Source organism: Natator depressus, chromosome 7, assembly GCF_965152275.1.
Source record: "Natator depressus isolate rNatDep1 chromosome 7, rNatDep2.hap1, whole genome shotgun sequence".
NCBI lineage: Eukaryota > Metazoa > Chordata > Testudines > Cheloniidae > Natator > Natator depressus.
In genome coordinates this window covers 11,544,026-11,569,134 of record NC_134240.1, presented here as the reverse complement: position 1 = coordinate 11,569,134, position 25,109 = coordinate 11,544,026, and the positions used below count along the sequence as shown (strand labels likewise).

Below are 25,109 nucleotides of genomic sequence, written 5' to 3'. Positions count from 1 at the left end.
CATTGCCCTTATAGTAAGTAGTTGTATGGTACTGGCTAGGGATTGTGTGATACCACTGCCCTCAACTGGCTGGAAAGTTAGACAAGAGAAGAAATGGGACCCTCTAAGGACGGCCCACAACAGGAGATGGGGGCATGGATGTGAGCTAACTGCCTGCAGCCCACTCCTTATAAGACTGAAGCGATGGTGGTGCTGTCGGTTAGCAGAAGCAACCAGAAGATGTGGCACAGTTATCTGTGCCGTTTTGCTGAGGGGGTGTTTCCTTCCATTTCTACCATGGGTCTACCATCTAGACCAAGGGTTCGCAACCTTTTTCTTTCTGAGGCCCCTCAACATGCGATAAAAACTCCACAGCCCTACATATGCATGGTTTTCTGAATATAAAAGCCAGGGCTGGAGTTAGCGGGTAGAAAGCAGGGCAATTGCCTGGGGCCCCACGTGACAGCGGCCCCTGCAAAGCTAAGTTGCTCAAGCTTTGGCTTCAGCCCCTGGTGGCAGGGCTCAGGGCCCCAGACTTCATCCCCATGTGGCGGGGCTTTGGCTTTCTGCCCTGGGCTCAAGTGAGTCTAACACTGGCCCTGCTTGAAGGACCCCCTGAACCCTGCTCGCGGCCCCCCCGGGACCCTGGTTGAGAACCACTGATCTAGACCATGCTGATAGAAGATCATGCAGCTATGGTGTCCAGGAACACTTTTATCCATCTGCAGCTGGCTTGCAGATTGTGTCCCGTTCCGTCAGATGTGGTACTTGCTATCTTGCCACTACAAGACTGAACTACTGCACTACACTCTTGATTGCAACTTCTCTAGTTCCAGGCCGCTCCTTGCAGCAGCACTGTCGTGGTCCATTGGAGCCAAGGAAATTTAGGACTAAATGAACAATATAAAAAGATGAGCATCTTAGTAGCTCTTTTCAGTCATTCTGCAGCTAATGCTGTTTAACAATTTTAGGTAGCACGACTAAAGGACTGTTGGTAAGAAGAACCAAAGTAAACTGAGTTTTGTGAGCCAAGCAAGATGTTTATGATTGTGAAGCAATACTTAATTGTTATGCCCCTTGCTGTCTACAACTAGCATTTATTTCCATTCATAAAATCACTGGTTGGCTGATATGCAGGGCTTTATGGGCCTGATTCAGAGCCTGCAGAAGTCAATGGGAGCCTATGACTGTGTATTCTACATTGTTCAAAATAAAAGTTTAAAAATACAGTAAACTGAGAGAGAAATATTTTTTCCTCCCTCAAGAAATTCCAAATGTTATCAGAGGTAAAGACATTACAAAAAAATAGAACAATCACCTTGAAAGAGTAACTTTTTAGTAAACAGGAGCACAGTACAGTTACTTTTCTGCAAATCTGACTATTCACTTAGCTTATACGTGGAAACAGGAAAAACTATGCTTAATGTCACAAAAATGCTAACTGCTCATTGGGGATACATTAGATCAATGTGAAAATACAGCTGGAGGAGACTGGAGAAAAGATTGCACATGATCTGCAAACACTTTGTGGAATATTTAACTGGCACCTTTTTGGAGCATATATGAGCATTTACTGATATTTCTGAAGACATGCTGGGACAATGTTATGTCCCAAAACAATCAATTGAGTGGAAGAACCATATGATAAAAATCAACAACAAATACTAATGCAAGAGTTTAATTTATTCCCAAATGAGTGTTAAAGCAGAATTGAGTTTAGTAGTATCCTTTGATAAGAAATCACAAGAGTAAATTTTATGTTGCTTCTACAATCAATTCCCTTCATTACTACTCTACCAAATGGCCAGATTCCAACAGCAGATGTGAGATGTGCCAGCATATCTCAAGAAATTTGTCAGTGCTCTACCTTCCTCTCTATTATCAACAACTGGGCTTGACTCAGTTTTCGTTATTTTGCATGAATTCTTCCATAGCTTTACACCAGAGCTTGCAGTCTGTTGTGCAAAACTGATGAACGCTCCTGCAATTTGTGAGTGCAGTGATTTGTTTATTATCACAGCAGTTCTCCTCTTCTTGAGAACTTACTGCTTGAGACAGAGATCCCTGCTTTGGCCACGTTCCCTCCCAGCCTCTCAATCCCAAATTCACACCTTCTCTGAGGTAACAAATTTTGGCTGCTTGAAAAAAAAAAACGATTGGAACGGTATTAAGGAGACGAAGAGGAAGATAACATAATTTAAGAGATGGGTGTAGCTACCGGGTTACATCTCTCCACCACCTTCACGTCACTTTTTATTTCTTCTCCCTGGGTGCAAGGCTTTACATTTACCGGCACACAAATGTACACTGCAGCCTCCTCTGCTTTTCTCTTTCCAGATCATTTTGTAGCTTCGGTCTGTCCTCTGGGGTATTTGTGTCATCCTCAGATGTGATTAAGGTTGAATATAAACCACAGAAATGTCCAACAAAGACAGACATAAAGCAGCTATGTGAAGTCCAGTCAAGGGTTTCTTGTTTGCAAGTTTAGTCATCACATTGCCTCCTGAAACACTTAAATAAATCTTAGACTGGGCTACAAGTAGCAAGAAGCTTCAGTGCTTGAATACCGATATATTCTTCGCTATTGTGACAGGAGCAGTCCCTGGAACTGAGTCTCCTGGAAGTTTTCCAATGCACCACCAGTGGTCTGCAGACCACAGTTCGAGAATCACTGCATTAAAACTTATCATCCAAGGCCCTATTAGACCCAGAAAGTTGTGCATCTTAGCTTGGTAGGAAGCCAACCTAGTAAGAAGCATAAAAGGCCTACCAAGGACACCCAAGTAAAACCAGATGCTGTGCATTGGAAAGAGGAAGAATGAACTGGGAGATGAGGAGAGAGTGGGTGGGATGGGAAAGGAGGGCTTTAGAGATGGGAAGAGGAAATTGGCAACGGGATTGAGATGGGAGCAGTGGAAAAAAAGGAGACAGAGACCAAAGGAAAGGAAGATAAGTCTGAAAAAGACAGCGAGGAGAGAAAAATGTATTCCAGACATATTGAGCCAAATTCCTCCCTGGTGTAATGCTAATGACTTACAGCAGAGACTAATTTGGCTCTTGGCTCCCTGTCAGACCTAGACAAGAACCATGGTCCTCAGAAAAGCCAAGTCATACACTGGAAAGTGAGAGGAGCATGAAATATCTGACCTAAGATATTAAAAACAACTAGTGGTGTCACCCTAACTTTGGAAGCGTAGCCTCTGTTTTTCATCATTAGTGGGACATGAGACGTCAATAAATTTCTGAGATGATCTAACATTCCACAAAAGAACTAAATACCATATTCCTAAACGGTGATTATGGCAGGTATTTTTGTTTGCAAATGAAAACAACTAAGGTATTCTAACAACATATGCAAATTTAAATGAACAGAAATATCTTTGACAGCTTTCCCTTTGACAGGTAACCTGTCTGCACCAACTCAGTACCCTCACCTTTGCCTTTACAATAGCTGTAACCAGATAAATCATTTAACTCTGCCACCCAGACTGTTACCTTTCGCTGATTCCATTACTTCGTATCTTGTTATTCAATGACTTGACTCAGTCCCTAGAATTCACTTCATCAGGCTTCAATAATCTTCTGAGGAACAACAATTTACTTATATCAGCTCCTGATTTTTTCCCGTCAGTCCAAATTTTCTTTGCCAGCATTGCAATATTGCTTTTCACACTAGAAAAAAAGTGGCGCATTTCCACAGCGACTTTTCTAGTACAAAATTACTGGAAGGTATTAACCTCCTGTACAGTACCAATTTGTAATTTTATTTACAATGCTCTGGAATTCGTTTACCTATATAGCAATATAACTCTTTTCTTTTTGTCTTCTGTTGGAGTTCTGCCTGTGCACGGCATCATAATTGGGCCTATGATTGATTAATTTTCAGCAAAAATAAGAGTCAAAACACAGTAGGCTCATTAAACTGGATATTTGCCATCCACAAATTTTGATTTTTTTTCCAGTAAAAATTTCCACTGATCTTTTAATGGACAGAAACAGGAAAATAACGTAGCCAAAATGTTAACAAATATTTCGTCCCCACTTTTTGACCAGCTCTACTTATCGCTTCCACATAGCTAAAGTTGGAGGCTGCAAGCTTGTTCAGGATCGAGGCTGTCACCCAAAGACTGTGAAACAAATAGAGGTCTCTACTAAGTATCAGAGGCAGATCCAACCAATAACTAGTATGGCGCATGATGTGTTTCTTACCAAATCCCCTTTCTGCAGCAGTTTCCTGATGCCAGCTATTTAAGGAAGATTTCTGCTTGCCGTACCACAGTTTAGCCTTCACAAGTTTACATTGCTTTGTAACAATACAAATATTATAAAATTACTCTCCATATCGATTATTCATGCTCTGTTCAACTCATTTTCCATTAGGGAGCATTTATAAAACTATTGCAAAGTTTTTCCATAATATATTTCCAATAGTTGTTACTTGTAAAAGGATATTATACTGTAGGAGAGAAATTCACCAATGGCACAGAGGACCAGTGCAAAGCCCGTTACACCATTTATGAGCCGAGGAGGGGGGCTAAGCAAAGATTCAGATTGTGAAGTAGCCACACAGGTGCCTGTGCGTTCCCTAAGTCACATGGAAATGGTCTCTGCAGAAGACCACCGTAGGGGTGGGCCAAACATCTGTGACTATGAAGATCCATTGGCCCCAGCATCCTGTGGAACTGGAGCTCAATCATGCAAGGTAGTGAGCACTCTGGCCCAGATCCAGCAAAGCACTTGCATAACTTTAAGCATATGTATCAGTGGGGCTACTCACATGCTTAAAGTTGAGCATTTGCTTAAGTGTTTTGCTGTATGGAGGCAAGGATGCTCAACTCCTTGCAGGATCAAGTGCATGTTGCAAAGAATCTGAGACCATTTTCCAACTCATGCATATCCCCACACACTGCCCTGAGTTGGGGGTAGCTTTGGCCTTCCTTTTTGTCCATACTCCACCTGCATAGAAGCAGAGTACTCGGGCTTTATGTCAGAGAAGTGAACGTCACACTGAGTCAGTGGATCCCAACCTCTTCAAAACCAGAAACCCCCTCTCTTCTAACCAGAATGTAGCTGAGAACCTCCTCCCATTTAGCAATATGTCTCCCTTACACATGTTCATGTCACTGGTCAAAATATGTCAAGTATTGTAAGTCCAGAAAGAACTCCATATGGCGCGGGAATACAATAGATCTCTACCACATTGTATTCACCTTATTTTTTGTATTCCCTATACTTACAGTGAAAAATCACTCAAATACCACAGCAAATTTAGTTGACTTGTTCTGGCAAGTGCCATGCCATCTCCTTTAATGGGAATATGAATACAAGCTTCCTGCAACCATCTCATTTGGGGCAGGAATAGTTGGGAATAGCCACCCCCCCCCCCCAATGGAACAGGCAGGGAGCACGTAGCCCATAAATCTCAAACAGTGCTTCCTGCACATAGCCACCTGTGCTGTCAACACCATACCACTAGCTGCTTGTCCCAAACCCATTTCAGGCCCTGTGAAGGCTAGTTTCAGTGTGTATATGTGTGGGTTAGGGAACAAGCCACATAAAATATTAACCACAAGAAGTATATGAAACAAGCAAGAAACAGAAGTGATACTAAATGGTGAAGTTTTTGACCTTCTGGAGATGGCTGAATCAACTCGATACAAATACAGATGTCCTCAAAAACATCTTCCAGATTAGATGACCTTTGTTCTTCCAGGGAGTCTCTTCACTTCTTAGAACCCATCAGCCTCTTCCTCTGGAACTTCCTTTTGCTTCTCTCTTTGTTATGTTGCTCACAGTGTTCACTAAGATATAGGCCTTTATGTCTGTCTCATCTCCACCCCCTCACTAACAACTTTTTCTGTACAAAAAGGTTTTTAATAGAAAAAATAGTCTTTTCTCAAACAATATTTTTGTGGAAAATTTGATGTTATTGGAATTTTGGTTTTTCACAAAAACATTCATATTACATTTTTATCAAACTTTTCCTTAAGTTTTAATGCAAACATTATTAACCAAAACTTCTTGTTTCTCAAAAAGTGGGTGGTCAGGAAATAAAACAACCATTTCAATAACATTTGAATGAAAATTTCACAAAAAAACTAGCACAAAAGTTGCAAAATAATTTTGAAGAAAATTGGTTTGTTTCAAACCCTTTGAAATGGAAACAATGTTGACAATTTTTGCAAAATTAGTTTTTTAAATTTTGAACCAGCTCTAGTAATTTTCTTGCTGTGAGCCTCAAGTGATGTCATCTCTACAAATAAACCCGACAAGCATTACAGAGACTGTAGAAATTGAATGATCCTTGTTTGCTTTAGTTTTCAGAAAAGAACTTTGAAATACTAGCTACACTTTCAGTCTGCTCTCTGTCTACAAACTTTAGTTTCCAGGACATCCTTAATATAAACCACAGGGGGAAAAAAACCCTTGGAAGCTGCTAAAACTGGGACATTGGGAAAAGAGAAACAAGACTGGAAATGAAACAGTCATGAGAGCGGTGAAGACTGTTTCCAATTAGAAAGGGATAGTTGTGAATATCAACATTTAACAATCTAATTAAAATGGACCTGAGTCAAGCTCAGGAGCAGAGCAGTTTGTGCAAAAAAGAACATAGTCAAGTTCTGTGTAGTTCACAACAAAGGTATGGCTTTAAAAAAAATGTTTCTAATGTTTTCCATTCCAGCCCAGTGAGAAAGCTAAGTAAAACAGCCATCATGCGGAGGCCTTGAGGGCCTCTTTACCTATTCACCCATGCCTTGAAAGCCTTTTAGCGTCCCCAAAGGACCCGGCTCATTCGAAAAGGAAGACTCTTCCTACCTCTAAACTCAATGAACCGTATCCTTCTTTTAACCCCTCACACTTGAAAAATACCTCATGTCTCTCAACAACAAAACTAGGTTTGTTTAATATCTAGGATTTGCAGCTTTTTTTTAACCGAGTTATTGGTGATCAGAATATACACATAATAGTCTGATTCTTTCCTCACTTACACCAGTGTGAATTGGGTAACTGTTCTTACACTGCAAAGAAACCCAATGGATCTTGAAAGATTAAGCTTTTCAGTATATCATTAATTAATCCATAGATTGAATAGGTTAATGGGACTAAATTCTATATTACTGTAAACTGCAGTAATTTAGCAAATTCTGTATTCTGTATTGACAGCTGCACATTCAGTTATAAACATAATGCCTATAATACCAATGTTTGGCTTTAATAAGAGAAGCTCTAGTTCTAAATCTCTTCTCTAAATATGGGCTACTTTCAAAGTAGCCACATTTACTGCTGGAATAGGCAGGGACAACCTCACTGAAATAAAGAGAGTTGAGCCTTTTTGTAGCAGTGCTAAATTTGGACCAAGAGACAACAAAAAACACACAACATAGTAGATATTTTTTCAGGTAAGTTGCATTAGTACTTATTTGGAAAGCGGCAGATTCACAACCCCAGAGAGTGAGGTGCTGTGTTGGCCCACAAAATGCAGATTGGCAGAGTAAACTTCCCTACCCCACCACTCTGGCTGAGTGTATGACTGGAAGGGTCAGTTTGGAGGTGAGAAAGTAGTTCAGTCCCCTTGCCTACTTGTTGTCCTCTCTACTGAAGCTGCCAGTAGAAGGTTGTTTTTCCAATGTTGACACTCTCCTTCTGGAACTTGATTGAGGACGCATTAGATTCTGAACAGGTTAACCTTAGGTTGCTACCAATCTAGAACAGACTTGTATCACAGTGGAAGTTTCCATGCCCCCCTGATATCCCCTGAGTCATTCAGTCCGCTAGATGAGATATCATTGACGGCAACAGAAAACAAGATCTTTAACAGACAAAATTTAGTTTTCAGGATGCGACACACAGCCATACACACTTTTCAGATTTAACGATGTGGGACGTTTCCTACAGATATCTTGAGTTTATGACCTACATAAAATCTGTGATCTTCCAAGCAGCACTCTCTCTCTAAATTGTCATTGTGAAGTTATAGTACAACTCAGGCGAGAGACATAATTGCCACACTGCGTGCAAACACGCTTATTTATTTCATATGAAATCTTTTAGCATTGAAAGAAAATCACTTTTCGGAACTCTAGTTCACCTACCAAATAGAACTGAATTAATCTCTGAATAAATGTTCTAAGGAAGTGGTTCTCAGCCTTTTCCATACCAAGGCCCCATTTCATATTGTTGTCCCCCACCCCATCCCCATCCCCATCCCCATCCAGCCAGACCACTTTCCCATTTAGCAATATGGAACAACAGGGTCAACATGATCCCCTGATGTCTGTTCACAACCTCTCTGAAAGTTGGTAACTCCAGGATGGGAACCCACATTTTAAGGTAATCAAAGAACAATTGATAGAAACTATAGAGAGGCCATGAGCTAAAAGGCTAAACTTCTTCCCTTCAACGAGTTCTTTTTTCAAAATTCCTTGAATCATCACAGGCAAAACATTATTCTTACCTTTTTCTAGCTCTAGATTCATGTGACCAAGAATTCAAAAATAAATCCTATGTTATAACAGTGGTGTCTTCCCTTGAGTTATTTTTCTGTACAAAGAGGTACATTTTCAGAGACTCCTTCCTATGCTTGCACAAAATTTGAACATGCATTTGAGTGAGTGAACTAGGCAACTGCAGAACTAACAATCCAATCTGTACATGCCAACGTCTGACTTTGCAAGTTGATGCACATGTACATTATGCACAAGCAGGAAAGTTTGTCCTGAAATGTCTGTTGTTAAACGAAATGTTGTTGATACCAAATAGCCAAAAGTGAACATTTCACTTTATTCAGTACCACTTTCTTAGTGTGAAAAAGGGCTTACTCTTGTTCCTATTGAAGGCAATAGGAATTCTTTCACTGACTTCAGTGGGAAAAGGACTGGGCCCAAGGACTTCAGAAATAACCTGCACACACACACTTCTGAGCTTTCTGGATCTCTTTGTGTTTGCCCAAAGAGAGCATTGTGTGATCCTTGAACATGATTTCTATGCAGACATAACAGCATTATGATAGTAATTCATTCAGATCCCTATTCTCCCAGGTGTAGAATGGCCTCCCCTACCACTGAATTCACTGTACAGGGAGGGCTAGCAACCTCTCACAGAATAGAGCCCTTAATGAGGGTTTATGTTTTATGTTCCATTCATAACCACAGAGTTAATTATAGTCTGGGTTTAAACCTTATCATTAGTTACAGCACGTAAGATGTGTGAAAGGGAATTAGGCATAGATCATGTTAACTTATTTCTCTTTTAATTGGTTAAATAAGAGAGCAAAATGCAAAGAAATGACACGGCACAGTATGTGGGGTTTGCATGATAATTCAATCATGTTTTTGTTCAGGTCAGAACATTCACAAACAAAATTCTTGTGGCTTATTAGTCAGAGCAAAGGACTGGGTACAAGGTGCTTCCGGAGAGACAGCCTCAGCTGAACTTCAGAATCATTGTGTGATTTTGAGCAAGCAACTCGACCGCTTCATGCCTCAGTCAGCTTACCTGGACAATTAACAAAATGTGTAAAAACAAGCACCTCCCTGAAAACCAGTTCCTGTATTTGATCAAGTAGTTAGAGCACTGGACTGGGTCTCTGGAGACTGGGCTTTCATTCTTGGCTCTCAGCCACAGACATCCTGGGTGACCTTAGACAAATCATTTATTCTACCTTATGCCTCAGTTTCCCATGTGCAAATGGGACTAATATTTCCCTACCTCACCAGGGAGTTTTAAGAATAAAATCCAGTAACAATTGTAGGTGCTCAGGTACTTTGGCAATGAGAGTCAGAGTTATATAAGTATCTAGATAAAAAGAACTGAACTCTTGAGTAAATACACTGCAATAAATAAAGCAGCCCTGCAAATATAAAGTGTTTGTTCCAAAGCTTTTCATATTTAACGCTGCCCATATTAAAAATAATATAGAAACATGTTATTCAAAACCAAAAGCATTCTGGGCTACAAATATAGATAGATAGATAGATTATGGACCATAAGGGAAAGATGTTCATGTTTCTGTTGGGTGGTGTCTTTCTCCTCATTTGCACACTCCTTTAAAAAGCACTACACTTATTCAGATTAGTGATATTACTTCCTTTTGTTATAACACAACATCAATAACACAGTTAATCTGCCTTTTAGACTGTTTTTTTTCTTATTCTATTTTACTCTGTTGCAGTATATATAATTCTCTCCTAAACAGCTCTCCCCACTCCACCACCAACCCCCAATGCACATGTGTAGGATGAAGTCCTGACCTCACTGAAGTAAAGATTTTCATTACTTAACTTATTTTGCAAATATATTATGATTAATAATTTGTGTTGTGCTAGTGCCCTGATGGGAGCCCCATTGCGTTATTCTAGAACAACCCTCTGACACTCTATTTGTTCCTCTTTCACTGTAACTATGTTGCATGTGTCTTACTAATGCATGTTTAAATTCTGTTGCTAATAAAAATGAAAGCCTGAGACAAAAGTTTTTACTTTTTAGCGGACGATAAGCACACACATCATGTAAGAAAATATGGATTGCTAGATGGATCAGAGGCCCGCGTAATAGGATACGGAAACTTTCAAAGTTGCGAATTTGTATCCAGTTTGGCAGTCACCAAAATTGTGGCTGAGAGCCTCAAAACTGTCTAGTGGATTTAGACACACATCTTAAAAGTTAAACATGTGCTTCAGTACTTTGCTGAATCAGGGCCATAGTGAGTTGCAAATTTCAGAAAGAATCTACCTGATGCAATACAGAGGTAAGCCCAAGAATAAGGTTTGGGGAAGATCATGCTCTACTGAACAGATTATAGAGTAGCAGCCATGTTAGTCTGTATCCGCAAAAAGAAAAGGAGGACTTGTAGCTCTACGGTGCCACAAGTACTCCTTTTCTTTGAACAGATTATATTACCTTTCAGTGTTTAGTTGGAGCCAAATAAATCAGAACATCATGATAATATAGAGCCAAATCTGCTATAGAGAAAATTTTGATGCTACATCTGCATAACCAGCTTCACTGAAAAGCTTCTTTAAAAAAAAAAAAAGTAGAAAGTTATAAAAAGGAAACTTCCTTTCAGAAATCTCAGAAGTGAACATAAAATCATGCTCTCAATAATAACAGAACAAACCTACTTAGGCTGAATGAGTACCCCAGTTCAGTTCCATTCAGTTCCCTCTGAAGTTGATAAACTTTCTGGCCTCACAGAAACACAGGAAGATTGAACAAACGCAGCCTGTGTTGTAGAACCCCAGTAAGCACCAACCCAGCTTGACATAAACCCTCTAGTGTTGGAATTATGCCTGGACTTTTTCCCGGTTACACAAAAAGGTGCCCTCATGCTTATGACAGGACATCAATGTTAAATGAAAGAGCCCTAAGGGTTCAAGAAGTGGTCCCACCCCAGTACCGTACCTCTAATGATGAAAGACCCAGCTAAATGAAAAGGACCCTCCCTAGTTGTGGCAGCATAATTCCAGCCTTGCTGGCAATTACAGTAGAAACCAAACCTTCTTTCAGTTTCAAACTTCAGCCTTTGAAAAACAACATTTAAGGCTCACGTTGAGGATTATTTTTCGTCACAGAAAACTAAATTTAAGTGTCTGTCTCAAGCGGCAAAAGTTCCATTCACAGTTTTCTGCTGTATGTAACGACTGCAAGGAGACTGATTGAACTGTCATCATCTCAAACTAATTTATAAAGGAAAGATGTGACACATGGTGGGTGGCCTGCAAAAGCTTTCTTCAAAATTCATTCAATTCATAAATAAAAGCCTACGCACACATAAAAGGAGTATTAAAGTGGATCACATAATTCCCCATCAGCATCTGCCTGGTGTGACTCCAAATGAAAACATTACACAAGCTCTTGACAACATTTTCCATCCAGATATTTGTACAGTTTCTAATAACTTTTAAGAACCGTGGTCCTAATTTCACTCCCATTGAAGTCAATGGAAGTTTTGCAATTGGTTTCAATAGGAACAGGGGAAGATACTGTGGTATTAAGATTTTTAAACTAATTAATCTAATCTGTAATAGTTATATTTAAGGGAGACAATGTATGTAGTGTAATATTGTCCAAAAGGGACTAGGTACTATAAAAAACATTGAAAGAGATAGTATCGGCCCCAAAGAACTTAAATGGTAAAATATTTGAGTAAGACCTTGTCTACACAAGGAAATTGACCAGATAGTTAGTGAGGAATAAACTTTGTGAGAGAAGTAATTATTCCAGAATAAAGACACTTTTCTTTTGGAAGAGAGTATCCATGAAGGAATAACTATTGCAGACTAGCTTATTCCATAATATCTATGCTGGTCAATATCCCTGTGTAGTCAAGGCCTACACTATTTAGGACCCGATCCACTGAAGATCCAGGATCCACTGAAGTCAATGAAAAGGCTCCCATTGACTGCAATGGGCTTCGGATCAGGCCCTTATACGGCATGCATTACCAGAACAGGGAATATTACATAGGGACAAATCCTGGAGGTGCCATTCAGATAAAACTCCCATTGCTGAAGTCAATGGGATACCTGCCCACTGAGTCCTGTGTCCCATGCTAACGGACAGTATTGGAGAACACTCTCCGGTGTTTGAAATGATAACATAAGGATGTGACTACTACGCTGCAACTTTTTAAAGGTCAGTTCCAGACAAATAATCATCACAGACATTCAGAAAATCATTCTACCATGATATAATAGTTGGATACTAAAGGTCATCTTGAAGCCTTCGGTCCTAGTTGTGCTCCCAATTTACTGTAAAATAGGGCATACTAAAAGAGCAATCAAAATGGAATGGGTAGACAGGAATTATGGGAGAATTCTACTTTACCATCTGAGCTAGGCAATGCTAATGTATAGCTTTTCCAGTTCTTCAGTGTCAACATGGAATATGGTGCCCAATATTCTGCACAGTACTCCAGGTGTGGCCTCCCTAGCACTTTATAGCTCTATATGAAATGCTTTTAGATTATCTCTGGATGGAAACAGACTTCAAAAGTACTAAACTTTCCTGGGCCTATACACACATAACTCCCATTGACATTAACAGGACATTAATAGACCACACAAACATAGAAAATACGTTCCTTTTTATAAAGATATGAAGTGTACCGTTGGATTGTGCTGTTTGTACTCATCTCTTGGAGAGATCAAAATTAGGTTCTCTAACATGAGTGCTCCAGCTTCCCCCATCAACCCCAAGTCTAGCAAGTCTCTTTCACACTCTCTTCCCCAACACCCCCCATATCAGTTTGCTTCCCCTAGCCCCCACTCCAGCACCTGTCCTCCAACAAGTCCTGCCCTGATATATTCTACACACCTCAATCTTTTTACCCCAGCCTCCAACTCCTGCACTCCCAGTTCACCCACTCAGGTACCTGCCCTCTCTAAATTGTGTCTCCTCCCACCTCCGGTTATGTCTCCCCCACAAACAGCCCTTGCATAAGTGCCCTGCTGGTGCCTGTCCCTCACACCCAGCTCCCCTCCCCAGGATCTCCCCAGAACCTGGCTACTACACACCCCTCTCTGTGACTTTTCCTGCCCACACAAGCCTGCCTCTAACTCACACCTTTCGAATCCCTTCAGTTTCTCTCTTGTAACTGTCCCCATTCGGTTCCCTTCCCCCTCTTTAGTTCTCCTAGAACCTTCAACCCTCCCTCCAATCCTCCTTGTCACTCCTCCTCAAAGTCCACCCCAGGACCTCGCTTCTCTCCCCCATATCCCTTCTTCTACCTAGCTGGGCCCCCATCACGTTTGTTCCCCTCACGTTCCCTCCCCAAAGTCCCCTCATGACCTGGAGCCAGTCCCCCCAGATTCCCAAGTCCCCCTATCACCTGCCCCATCCCCAAGCACCCCACCCTGAGTTCTCCACAGTACCACTCCTCGAGAAACCCCCCTTGGACCTGCCCCCCCACCCCCATGTCTGGTGAACACAGAGCAGTTTTCCAGTTTCCAGAAAACACGGGGGGGACGGGGGGGACACAAGCACTGTCCTCTGGCCCCCATTCTGCTGCTGCCTCCCTCCCCTCTCCAGGCAGCCGGAAACTGGTGTGTGTGTGTGTGGCAACAAAGATACTGTTGCCCCCTCTCCCCCTGCTAAAAGCTGGGGCCACAGGGTCTTTCCCCACCCACGATCGCACCCGCTGCCAGCCCTGACCAAGGAAGGTCTGGGGCAGACCTCGCGCGCCGCGAAGCCGTGCGCATTCACTCGAGTCAATGCGGTAGCGAGGATTCCTCCCAAGCCCTTCGCGAGGAAGTCTCCGGCAACGCGTGGAGGCAGTCGACAGCCTGCAGCCAGCCAGTCTGGGCTGCCCCCGATGAGCCGCCGGGGAACCCGGAGCGCGGTGGCCATCCTCGCCGAGGATCTCTGCCGGGCGGGCTTCCCTCTGAAGCCCCTTGTCGGGGGGGGAGGGCGGCTGGTGTGAACTCCCCCCCCGCCCCAGCCCCACATTGCGGGCGGCTTTGGGAGCATGGGGTTCGAGCTGGACCGCTTCAGCGGGGAGGTGGACCCCGACTTCAAGTGCAACCTGTGCAACAAAGTCCTGGAGGACCCGCTGACCACCCCCTGCGGCCATGTGTTCTGCGCGGGCTGCGTGCTGCCCTGGGTGGTGCAGCAGGGCAGCTGCCCGGTGCGCTGCCGGCGCATCTCCACCAAGGAGCTCAACCACGTCCTGCCGCTCAAGAGCCTCATCCTCAAGCTGGACATCAAGTGCGAGCACCGCGCCCGGGGCTGCGGGCGGGTGGTGAAGCTGCAGCAGCTGGGCGCCCACGCCGAGCGGTGCGACTACTCGCCGGCCCGCTGCCGCCACCCGGGCTGCGGCGCGGTGCTGAACCTGCGCGACGTGGACGCCCACATGCGGGAGAGCTGCGAGGCCCGGCCGGGGGGCGTCTGCGAGCAGGGCTGCGGCTTGGTGCTGACCCACCGGGAGCAGCGCGCCGGCGGCCACTGCTGCCTGGAAGCCCTCCAGGGCCGCAACCGCTGCCTGCAGGCGAAGGTCGGCGGGCTGGAGAAGGAGCTGAAGAAGGAGGCGCTGCGGGCCGGCAAGCGGGAGAAGTCGCTGCTGGCCCAGCTCTCGGCCGTGCAGCTGGAGCTGCAGATGACAGCGCTGCGCTACCAGAAGAAGTTCACCGAGTACAGCGCCCGCCTCGACTCGCTCAGCCGCAGCCTGGCCGCGCCGCCCTGCCAGGTAAAGCGGCGCTGGGGTGGGGGCGGCCCCGCTGGCTCGGCCAGGGAGTCGGCGCCCCCGGGGGCTCCTCTCTCTCTCTGCGCCGTGGCCCCTCTCTTCCCCTCTTCCGTTTCCCCTTCCACCCCTCTTTCCCCCCCGCGCCGACTTTCACCCCCACAGGGGGCTGATTTGGACTGGGGAGTGTGTGTGTCTCCCCCCCACACACACACTGGGGAGGCGTCAGCTGGGCAGCTTGTTTTATCCTTCACCCTGGGGTTGAGCACAGCTTTGGGGCAGATACACTAGTGGGGGAAAAGTCCCTTGGGGGGGGGGAAGCATCCAAGTGCCAGTCTTCGGGGCTCCTGGGTGGGGGTGGAGGGGGGGGGGTGTGAGTCTGGCACCCTGTTGAAAGCACTTTTCTTCTCTTTCCCCCTTGAGGCAGGTCTGGTAAGTAATCAGGTTTTCTTTTTTTCTTCGAGACCTATTGCCTCTCCCCCTTCCTCACCCACCGCCTTGCCTGTCAGCTGCAGCCTCAGCCAGCTGGCAGGTCTGGGTGAAGGGCAAATATTTACAGCTTAGCTGCTCCCCACCAACTGAAGAAACAGGCCTTAGAGAAGAAAGAGGGAGTTATCAGAATCCAGGGGAAAATATATATATATAGTTCCCATGTTTCTCTCTCAAAAAGAAAAGGAGGACTTGTGGCACCTTAGAGACTAGCAAATTTATTTGAGCATAAGCTTTCGTGAGAATGCATCCAATGAAGTGGGCTGTAGCTCACGAAAGCTTATGCTCAAATAAATTTCTTAGTCTCTAAGGTGCCACAAGTCCTCCTTTAATTTTTGTGAATACAGACTAACACGGCTGCTACTCGGAAACGTGTTTATCTCTGTGATTTTGAAAAAGTGCTTCAAGTTCTCGTCATGGATTATGTTAAAGTGACACTCATTTCTGGGCCGTTCCCCACACCACATAGTTTGCGCGCAGTTTCTTTTTAAGCTTGTTTATTGTTTCCTACCATCTCTGTGTTTTATTATGTTAGGGTTTTGGGAGGTAATGCTTTTCACTGAAAGCTGGGGAATGATGGAGTTACGTGTGCTGTTTGATGTGTTTTGGGGAACTGACGTGTAGGGTGCTAGAGAGAGTCAGGAATGTTATGCTTGTCATTAAGTAATTGCTTTGATAAGTGAGCGTAACAACAAAAAAAAAGTAATTTGAAATATGATGTTGAGCTCTGCTCTTTAACTGCCAGTTTGTTTCTGTGTATTTCTAATGGGACCAGCCCAGTAGTATCTGAAGATACTACAGGGATGATCATGTATCCAGGTCACAATCCCTTTTCTCATTCCACTTCCCGAAGAACCCTGTAAACACCACAAATGGGAATTTCCGGACTCTCAATGATTGCGAATCACCAGAAGTCCACTTGCTGGGCATAACACTAAACAGAGTCATTTGCAAAAGACTTTTGGCGACCCAGCGCTTTCCAGATCCAGCATTCCATAATCTTAAATCATTCAGAATGGTTTTTCCATAATATGGCTTTCCACAGTATGATGTTACTGGGATTAGCCCTTACACAACACAGACACACCTCAAATAAACTGCGCACAATCAGTAGCTGCTAGGAATGAACTTTCCATGATGTGAAGCCAAATACTGCGGACTTTCTACTGTATGTCCACGTACGGGCCATCGACTTTGAGCTTTCTTTTTTCTGAACCATCTATAATAGGGTTTTCAAAAGTTGGATTTACCTAATTTAAATTTATCTTGACTTTGAACTACCTGGAATGGGCTGCTGATAAAATCAAGATGATCAGAAGCAGATTCTTCAGGAAGCAGAGTTATACAGCACAGGGTTTCAGTGACCCCAAACTATTAATCAGAACAAATCTTCCACGTGAGGGGAGCACCAAGAAGCCAATTAACTTCACGATGAAAGCACTGAGAACACATCTTGGGCTTTTCACAACTTACTACATCCACAGATGCAACAGCAAACTTATCAAGCTCTGTTCAGAGAGCTGCACTGACATCTTTGTTGCTGCTGCTAATGGTCAAACAGCAATGTAAACAAAACAAAACTTTTTTATAATCTTCTACCCCATTAGAAATTAATGGGAAGAAAAAAGATCACTGTTTGTCAGATGAAAACAACAACAACATCTCAATAGGGGAAGTGCTTTTTTAAGTCTGTAGATGGTATTTGAAGACAATGCAGGCTAATAACGAAATGAAACTAGTAAAAGAAATCACAGACCCCACACTCAGTGGATCCAAGTCAGATCAAAACTGCCTCTTTTTTAAAGCATTCTTTGGATTTACTCAACCATAACCCCTGACTCATAGATCTCTTCCCCCTCCCCCCATTTCTCTCATTCCACACCTGACCCTGCTCCCTCCACTCATCTGGCCCCCCCTCTTGCTCTGCTCCCTCCACTCATCTAGTCCCCCCCTCTTGCTCTGTAGTTGATGTGAAATCCTTCTCTACAGCTCCCACCATCTGAAATTGTCTTTTTGTATCTCTGTACCACATCAGCGTCATCTTAAATCTGATCCAAAACCACACCTTTGCTCCCTTATCGGTACTTCTTAATTTCTCTCACTCTGCTGATAACTTTGCTGTTGCATTATTTAGGGATGCAGTTTTATGAAAAGGTACTTGTGACGGGGCCTTTTGGGGTGTCACCTGATGTGCTGGGTCAGCCTATTCTGCCAGCCTGGGTCCCCTTTACCTGGCCCTGCTGGGCTAGGTTTACAAGCCTCTTTCGGTCAAGCACACAGGCAGGGCCACACCCAACTGCACAGAGAGACAGAGATCCACTCTGGAAAGATTCAGCTCCAACACTCTGGTGTTCACTCCTTTTAAGGGGTACAAACCCAAAGGTTATATGAAATTCGCCCCCTCCCTCAATGTGGAGGGAGATATGCACAACTTCTCCACCCCCCCCCCCCCGTTAGAAATTGCATAAACTGGCAAAAAGAAAAGGAGTACTTGTGGCACCTTAGAGACTAACCAATTTATTTGAGCATAAGCTTTCGTGAGCTACAGCTCACTTCATCGGATGCAACTCAACGAAAGCTTATGCTCAAATAAATTGGTTAGTCTCTAAGGTGCCACAAGTACTCCTTTTCTTTTTGCGAATACAGACTAACACGACTGTTACTCTGAAACCTGCATAAACTGGGTTATACTGTAAACAAGATATAAGTTTATTAACTACCAAAGGTGGATTTTAAGTGAATATAAGAGATTACTAAGCAATTGAAACCAAACATGCAAGCTAAGCTCAATATACTTAAGAAACAGGTTACAAAATTTAATTTCTTACCCTAAATGTTGTTTTATCCAGGTTGCAAAGTTTCTGTGGTTCAGAGTTCCAGTTATATTTATTTTCAGGCCAGACCCCTGTCTCAGTCTGGTGGCTTTGGCAGTCTTTCTTCTGGGGCAGACAGTCCATGGAGAGGAGGAGTCTAGTTTGCCTTCCTTCCCACCCTTAAATAGGATTTACATAAGGTGGGAATCCTTTGTTTCACAAACTTGACTCCCCTTCCCTTCCAGTGGAAAGTTACAAGAAGTCCCAGGTAATGTTTAGTATCAGGTGACAAGACCACCTGATGCTGTAGCATCACAGCGTCCATGAGTCAGTGGCAGTATGGACTGTCCACAGGAAGGCCAAGCCTTTTCACAGTCCATTGTCCTTGCCGATGGGCCATCCGCCCTGTCTGGCTTTTCCATTGTTGTACCTGAAGTGTTAGCAGTGGGCGTCACCCAGAGTATCATAATTGAAATACAGATATGTAGTCAATATTCCTAACTTCAGATACAGAAATGATACAGGCATACAAATTGGATAATCACATTCTGTAAATTATAACCTTTCCAATGATACCTTATAAGACCCATCTTCCATAAAATACATCTCAGTTATGTCATATTCATATCATAAGCGTATTTTCATAAAGAATATGGAGTGAAATGTCACAGTCCTGTTACAAATAGATGATAATGTCCACAGTGTGTAATTTCCAGCAATACTTTTATCAAATCTCTGGATGCAGCTGATTAACGTGACTGGGTTCATTTTCAGCCCCGCTACAAAAAGGCTGTTATGCAGTTTTCTGAAGCAGTGCGTAACGTGCAGAAAGCCAAAAGGTGTTGTGTCACCACAAACTTGTGGTCTAGAGGTCAGTCAATTACATGTCTTTCATGGCATTTTGGGCAACTTTCCAATGTTAACAGTTTCAGTCTGCCCAGCGTCAAAACAAATACAATCAGGAAACATGCTTCTTTGTGCACTAGAGATTTTTGAAAAAGACCATGTTGACAAGGTGATCACCTACTACAAGAGATGTTGCACCAATTTGGGATGTGGCTTGCTTCTAGATTTTTTTTTTAGTCCTGGATTATTTATTCAGACAATGATGCCAGCATAATATGTGCAGCACAGGATGGAGGCTATAAACACCAAGCAAGGCACATATATTTGACAGACACTTTCTGGTCCCAGAACACCTGGTTTAGGAGTATTACAATATAGAATAATTGACTTCTTCATTTGATTCCAGGTTCAGAAATAGCTGTGCCCAGTCAAAATATGCATTGTCATTATCATTATTGTTATTATTTATACTTCAAATGTTTGCTATAAACTGCAGTTGCTTGGTCAAGGTTATTACTCAAATAGAACGGTCATTAATGAACTGTGTTAATGTGTTTGTGCGCATTATATTTGTTCCATCTACTTATTTTACAATGGCCTGAGTTCTCTGTGCAGGTTAGGCAAAAATAAATGTTCTGGCTTTCCAGACTGAATTATCGCTCATCGGTAGAGATGTGGAACCACTCTAGATAGAAGAGATGCCTCTCTCCATTCTATTCAAAGTATGAATCAAGGGGGAAATTAAATGGTGGTTTGAGGATGCCCACAAGGACTTCTATACCAACTGACCATCATGATGGGTTTGCACTAAGGGATCAAAAACAGGCCAACTGTGCAAAGAATGATCCTTGTGCTGTGGAAGGGGTCTGAATAGAATGTCATACAGGCGGGGGAGTGGCGTGTGCACTGGGAACAGAGCCACTGAAGCTGCAATTATGTAGATCTAGTAGCTCAAAACCCTGCATGGGAGGAAATATGGCTGTGGACTGTCCATCCACTGAGGAAAAGGGAATTCCATCCCCCTTCATACATATAATCCCAGCAGAAATCTCTGCACAAAACCCAATTCATCAGGTGTTTTATTCAGGTTCTTATAATACCATCTGATCTACATAGTGTTTGAGCACCTTCCAGATGCGCATTAAGTTACATGACTTGCATGTATTCTCCCTCCCCCCCCCTCCTTTTTCGTCCTTGTGGAGAAAGTGTGAGCGTTTTTTTAAATATGTATTTATTTATTTCATGTCTGCTGTGCTGTGTGTTTTTATTATTGAAAACAAGGTCTAAGAAGTGTGCCTTGCATTTGGAGAGGCTGGCAATGAGGATTGAGGTGGCGAGAGGCGAGGGCTTTTGTGTGCGTGTGTATTTGAAGGGGAGGTGGTGATGTTTCACCCAAAATGAATATTTCATTTGATAAAGAAAGTCAGTCTGAATACATCAAAGTCTGAATACATCTAAAAGGAAAACCTCAGGCGATTTAAACTGTGCTTGATCCTCACTGAAACATACCATCATTCAAACCTATTGATAAGGTTGGTCGCATTCTGCCCTTGCATATAGGCACATGGTTTATGTTGAAGCCGTTGGGAAGAAATGAGCAAGGATGAATTAACACGGTGTTTTTGGAGGTGGGTCCTAGGCCACGGAACCCCCTGCAAACCAGAGGCTGTGCTGAAGTTTGACCTCCTTCAGAGCCCAGCGTAAAAGCCACACGCTAACAGAAACACAGAGGGTTACATTTTTAAAATGTACAAGTAGCCAATATCCAGAAAGATGAGAACAGAGGTCCCTTGTGTTAACTCCTATGCCCTTTTTATTTTACTGGATTCAAACCTGCATTGATACTGCAGTGAGAGGGAGTCCATAGGTAGGTAAAATGGATATGTGACAGATCCTCAGCGTAGATCCAGTCAAATCAATGAAGTTGTCAGTTTGCACTAGTGGAGGACCTGGTCCATAGTGCTGGGGTCTTTATGAAGGCAGTATCCTCCAGAATTTTAATTTTATAAAAGGCAACCAAACTGCTGAAAACTACAGTTGAACCTCAGAGTTACGAACACCAAAGTTACAAACTGACCAGTCAACCACACACCTCCTTTGGAACTGGAAGTACGCAATCAGGCAGCAGCGGAGACAAAGCAAAAGCAAAAACAGTACAGTACTGTGTTAAATGTAAACTACTAAAAAATAAAAGGGAAAGCAGTATTTTTCTTCTGCATAGTAAAGTTTCAAAGCTGTATTAAGTCCATGTTCAGTTGTAAACTTTTGAAAGAACCATAATGTTTTGTTCAGTTACGAACATTTCAGAGTGACGAACAACCTCCATTCCCGAGATGCTCATAACTCTGAGGTTCTGCTGTAAAAGCAGATTATTTTTTTTTTAGAATATGTCCCTGACTATACAATTTGGCATAGTTTTGTTAGCCTGTATTTCTCTATCAGGAGGAGTAGAGTTTCTCTCGTTGGTAAGAAATGTCTTAGCTACAGTATCACTAGAGAAATGAGGAAGCTTCTAGTATATAGAATAGAATGCAGGAGACAGTTTATTAGCTCCAAAATATTCAGGTGGGAGGTACAGTAATTTCCAGAATTATGTTTAAGAGCTTTACACAGGGCTTGTCTACACCACGCAGCTTTTAGTGACAAGGCTGGGTTGACACAGCCTTGTCGCTAAACGTCAGCATGTGTAAATGCTTTGTTGATACTTTGGTGCTTTTGCTGACAAAATACTTCCAGCCCCACAAGTGGCGTTAGCTTTGTCAGCAGGAGCGCGCTCCTGCCGACAAAGCCACGTTTACACTGCCACTTGTGTCGGCAAAACTTTTGTCTTTCGCGGGGGGACTTTTTTAAGTACCCGTGAAAGACAAAAGTTTTGTCGACAACTTCAGAGTGTAGACAAGCCCTCAGGTGTAGGAATACAGCATGCCAGGAACCATCAGGTTTGCTGCAGAACCAGATGATATGGGCAGGGCTGGGATGCTGGCCATTACACCTCCAGTCGTTTCACTGTATAATGTTTGGTTCACTGGAACATAAGACATTTCAGGGAAGCAGAGAGTCACCAAGCCCTACAAGAATCATTCTCTTTATGGCTTCATTAGTGTACATAAAAAGATTTTTAAAGCCTCCTCTCCCCCCCTCCCCAGATATGAATCTGCAAAAGTAACAAAATATAAAAGCACCACACTGCAAGCTCCCTTGTGCCTACGTATTTTAGCACATATGGTGGAATAATCACTTTGCATTGCCATATGCAATTCTTTACTATAATACTACTCTGCTGCAGTAAAAATGGTGGACAAAATATGCAAAGCCATTAGAGCTGGTCAACAGTTCAACAACTCCTTACATCCAAAGTTATACACACAAGAAGACAGAAATATTTGGAACATATTTTAAGAATGAAGCCAGAGAATGTGCCACGGCAGGCGTGCTATTGGGCAGCTGGAAGAAAACACCAAAGGGGTACGCTGCCGGAGTCCCTCTGTCAAACACGACTGAGAGAGGGAAAATTTATGGGACACAGCAACGAGGACATGCAAAGAGCAGCCTTGAGTGACAACAGGGATGGCAGACCTTGTAAGTGACGTCTGATGGTGCAGGAAGGATTCAGATTCATATTGGAATTGGTTGGAGTTATTTAAAAATTATCAAGGATATTTTTCATGACAAAGTTGGAAAAAATTCATTTTTTTAAAACAATTTTTCAGCTTGCTCCAAAATCCTCCTGCATGCTTAGCTCAAACTGTAGATGAGGGAAGGGGGGGGAGAGAAAAACAACAGTGGACACCTTTCTCCTTGGTATTAAAAGTATAATGTCCACCCCAAAATCAGGAGTTGTAATGAAAGTACTTAATTCAGTTTTAATTACAGCAACCATTCTGAGAGCAGTATGGTCATTGTTTCTTGATTGACCTTGTCGATTTCCCTCCATAAAGTAGTATAAAAGAAAGGAGGGGTAAACTGCTTTTGTGACAATGGCATACCTGTCTTTCAAATATTGAACTTACCAGACCTTAAAAGTGGTCTCACAGGACTGGAAAGTTTTCTCCTTGAAATATTATCTGATGTCTGGGTTTGAAGATTTCTAGGAAAACACCTAGTGTTTCATTCCTCCCTGCAAGCCTGATTCTGATTAATGCTGCATATGTGCAAATCCACTTTTAATCAATGGGAGCTGTGAATGCTCAATACCTCCTGGGATCAGGTCTCAATCTACTTATGTGATTTGCAGGAAAGAAAATGAGCACATACAACTGAGGAACATTATAGGCCAAATTCTCAGCGGGTGTATGTTGATGCAGTTCCACTAACAGGGTGCTATTGGGCAGCTGTGGGAAAACACCAAAGGGGTACGCTGCTGGAGTCCCTTTGTCACACTGCTGAGTTAGTGGAGCTCTGTCAGTTTACAGCAACCGAAAATTTGGCCCCGACTCTTTTTTCCCTGCAAGAGTGATTCAGCGATATCGGATTGCTTTGACATTTAGACATTTGATTGACCACTTCAAACTGATATGTGAAAAGAAAAATACACAAACTAAAAACATCTGCATTGAGTTGCTAAGTAACTGTTGTAATTTATGTCGTTAATTGGTTATGAAAACCAGACTTGTAAGGTAACTTCCTCAAATTCTTATGTGTTCATAACTTTTTCATCTTTTAGTTAAAGCAAGAAATCTACAGGTATCAATGTTCAAGTTCTGATAAGAACTTATCTGTACTTAAACACGCACCATATCACTCTGAATATCTGCACAGCCTCATCTCTGAAACCCTTAAGAAAGACAAGTGGGGGGCTTCCCCCCCCCCCCATAACCCTAAGGTGCTATTATTAACTGCTACTTGGCTGAGACTGAAATTAGTGGATTCTGAAGATTCAGATTCGTCATTATCAGTGTAGGCATCTAATTTTGCCTTCCATATAATTTGACACAACTAAGAGGTATCACAATGCTTCAACTTCTCCTTGAAAGGATGTTATTATATAAGCCAATGACATTCCTGTGTTTAGGAGCAACCTTGGGACACAGGACAGGACAACAGATCATGTTAAAATGGAGTATCTCCTTCACCTCTTCTCTGTTGCACATTCTACATAAAATATATCTATTATTCCTACCGGTCTAATCAGAGACATGCTACTGTACGGTTTTCTATTTTGGGAGTTGGAATTCTCAGTGAAGGACGTTTTCTATTATTATCACTGTCAAGCCTTTATAGATAGGATCTGAAATAATTAGAATCTCAGAGGAATTACTCTCTGTAATACTCACTTTGAACAACAGTTAGGAGTCTGGTGCTTTTTCTCAGTTCTACCTGCTATAGTCACAAGAGACTTGCTGTTTCATAACACTTCATGTCTGCTGTTGCTTTGGATCACTCATAGTTCAGGACAACATAATGTAATGAGCAAGACAAAGAGTGGCAACATAAAAATGCCGTCCCAAGAATCAATCACAAAAGAATCCGAGGGGGCAGGTATCAGACGATAGGTGACCCTGAAGATTTTTACATACCACACACCAAATCTGATCACATCAGATAGCTATAATTACTACATAGCATATGGACATTTTTTTTATTCCATTAGGCTATGGCTGTGGACCTGAGCCACATTACACAGCAAAGGGTTCTCATTGCTCTAGCTTGCAAAATAAAATGATGCATACATCTTAAATTCTGGATTTTTAAAAAAGCTCAGCACTCAGCAGTTCCTATTGAGAACAATGGAATAGATGGAATGTGGGAACAATGGGAGTGCTGGGTCTTGAGCACTCTGGAAAATCTGGCCATAAACAGCTTCCCCT

The 25,109-nt window shown here is 42.8% G+C and overlaps 1 protein-coding gene and 1 long non-coding RNA gene across 2 annotated transcripts in view; one reads left to right on the top strand and one right to left on the bottom strand.

The window, feature by feature from the left end:
* The window catches only part of LOC141990390 (uncharacterized), a 156,257-nt gene extending 137,375 nt beyond the window's left edge, over window positions 1–18,882 (bottom strand). Inside the window, exon 1 of the long non-coding RNA XR_012640165.1 lies at window positions 18,472–18,882. This is a non-coding gene — a long non-coding RNA (uncharacterized LOC141990390). The remainder of the gene's footprint in view (window positions 1–18,471) is intronic.
* The window catches only part of PDZRN3 (PDZ domain containing ring finger 3), a 198,950-nt gene continuing 188,267 nt past the window's right edge, over window positions 14,427–25,109 (top strand). The window contains exon 1 of the mRNA XM_074957502.1: window positions 14,427–15,160. Coding sequence (XP_074813603.1) covers window positions 14,444–15,160 — 717 coding nt within the window. The 5' untranslated portion in view covers window positions 14,427–14,443. The remainder of the gene's footprint in view (window positions 15,161–25,109) is intronic.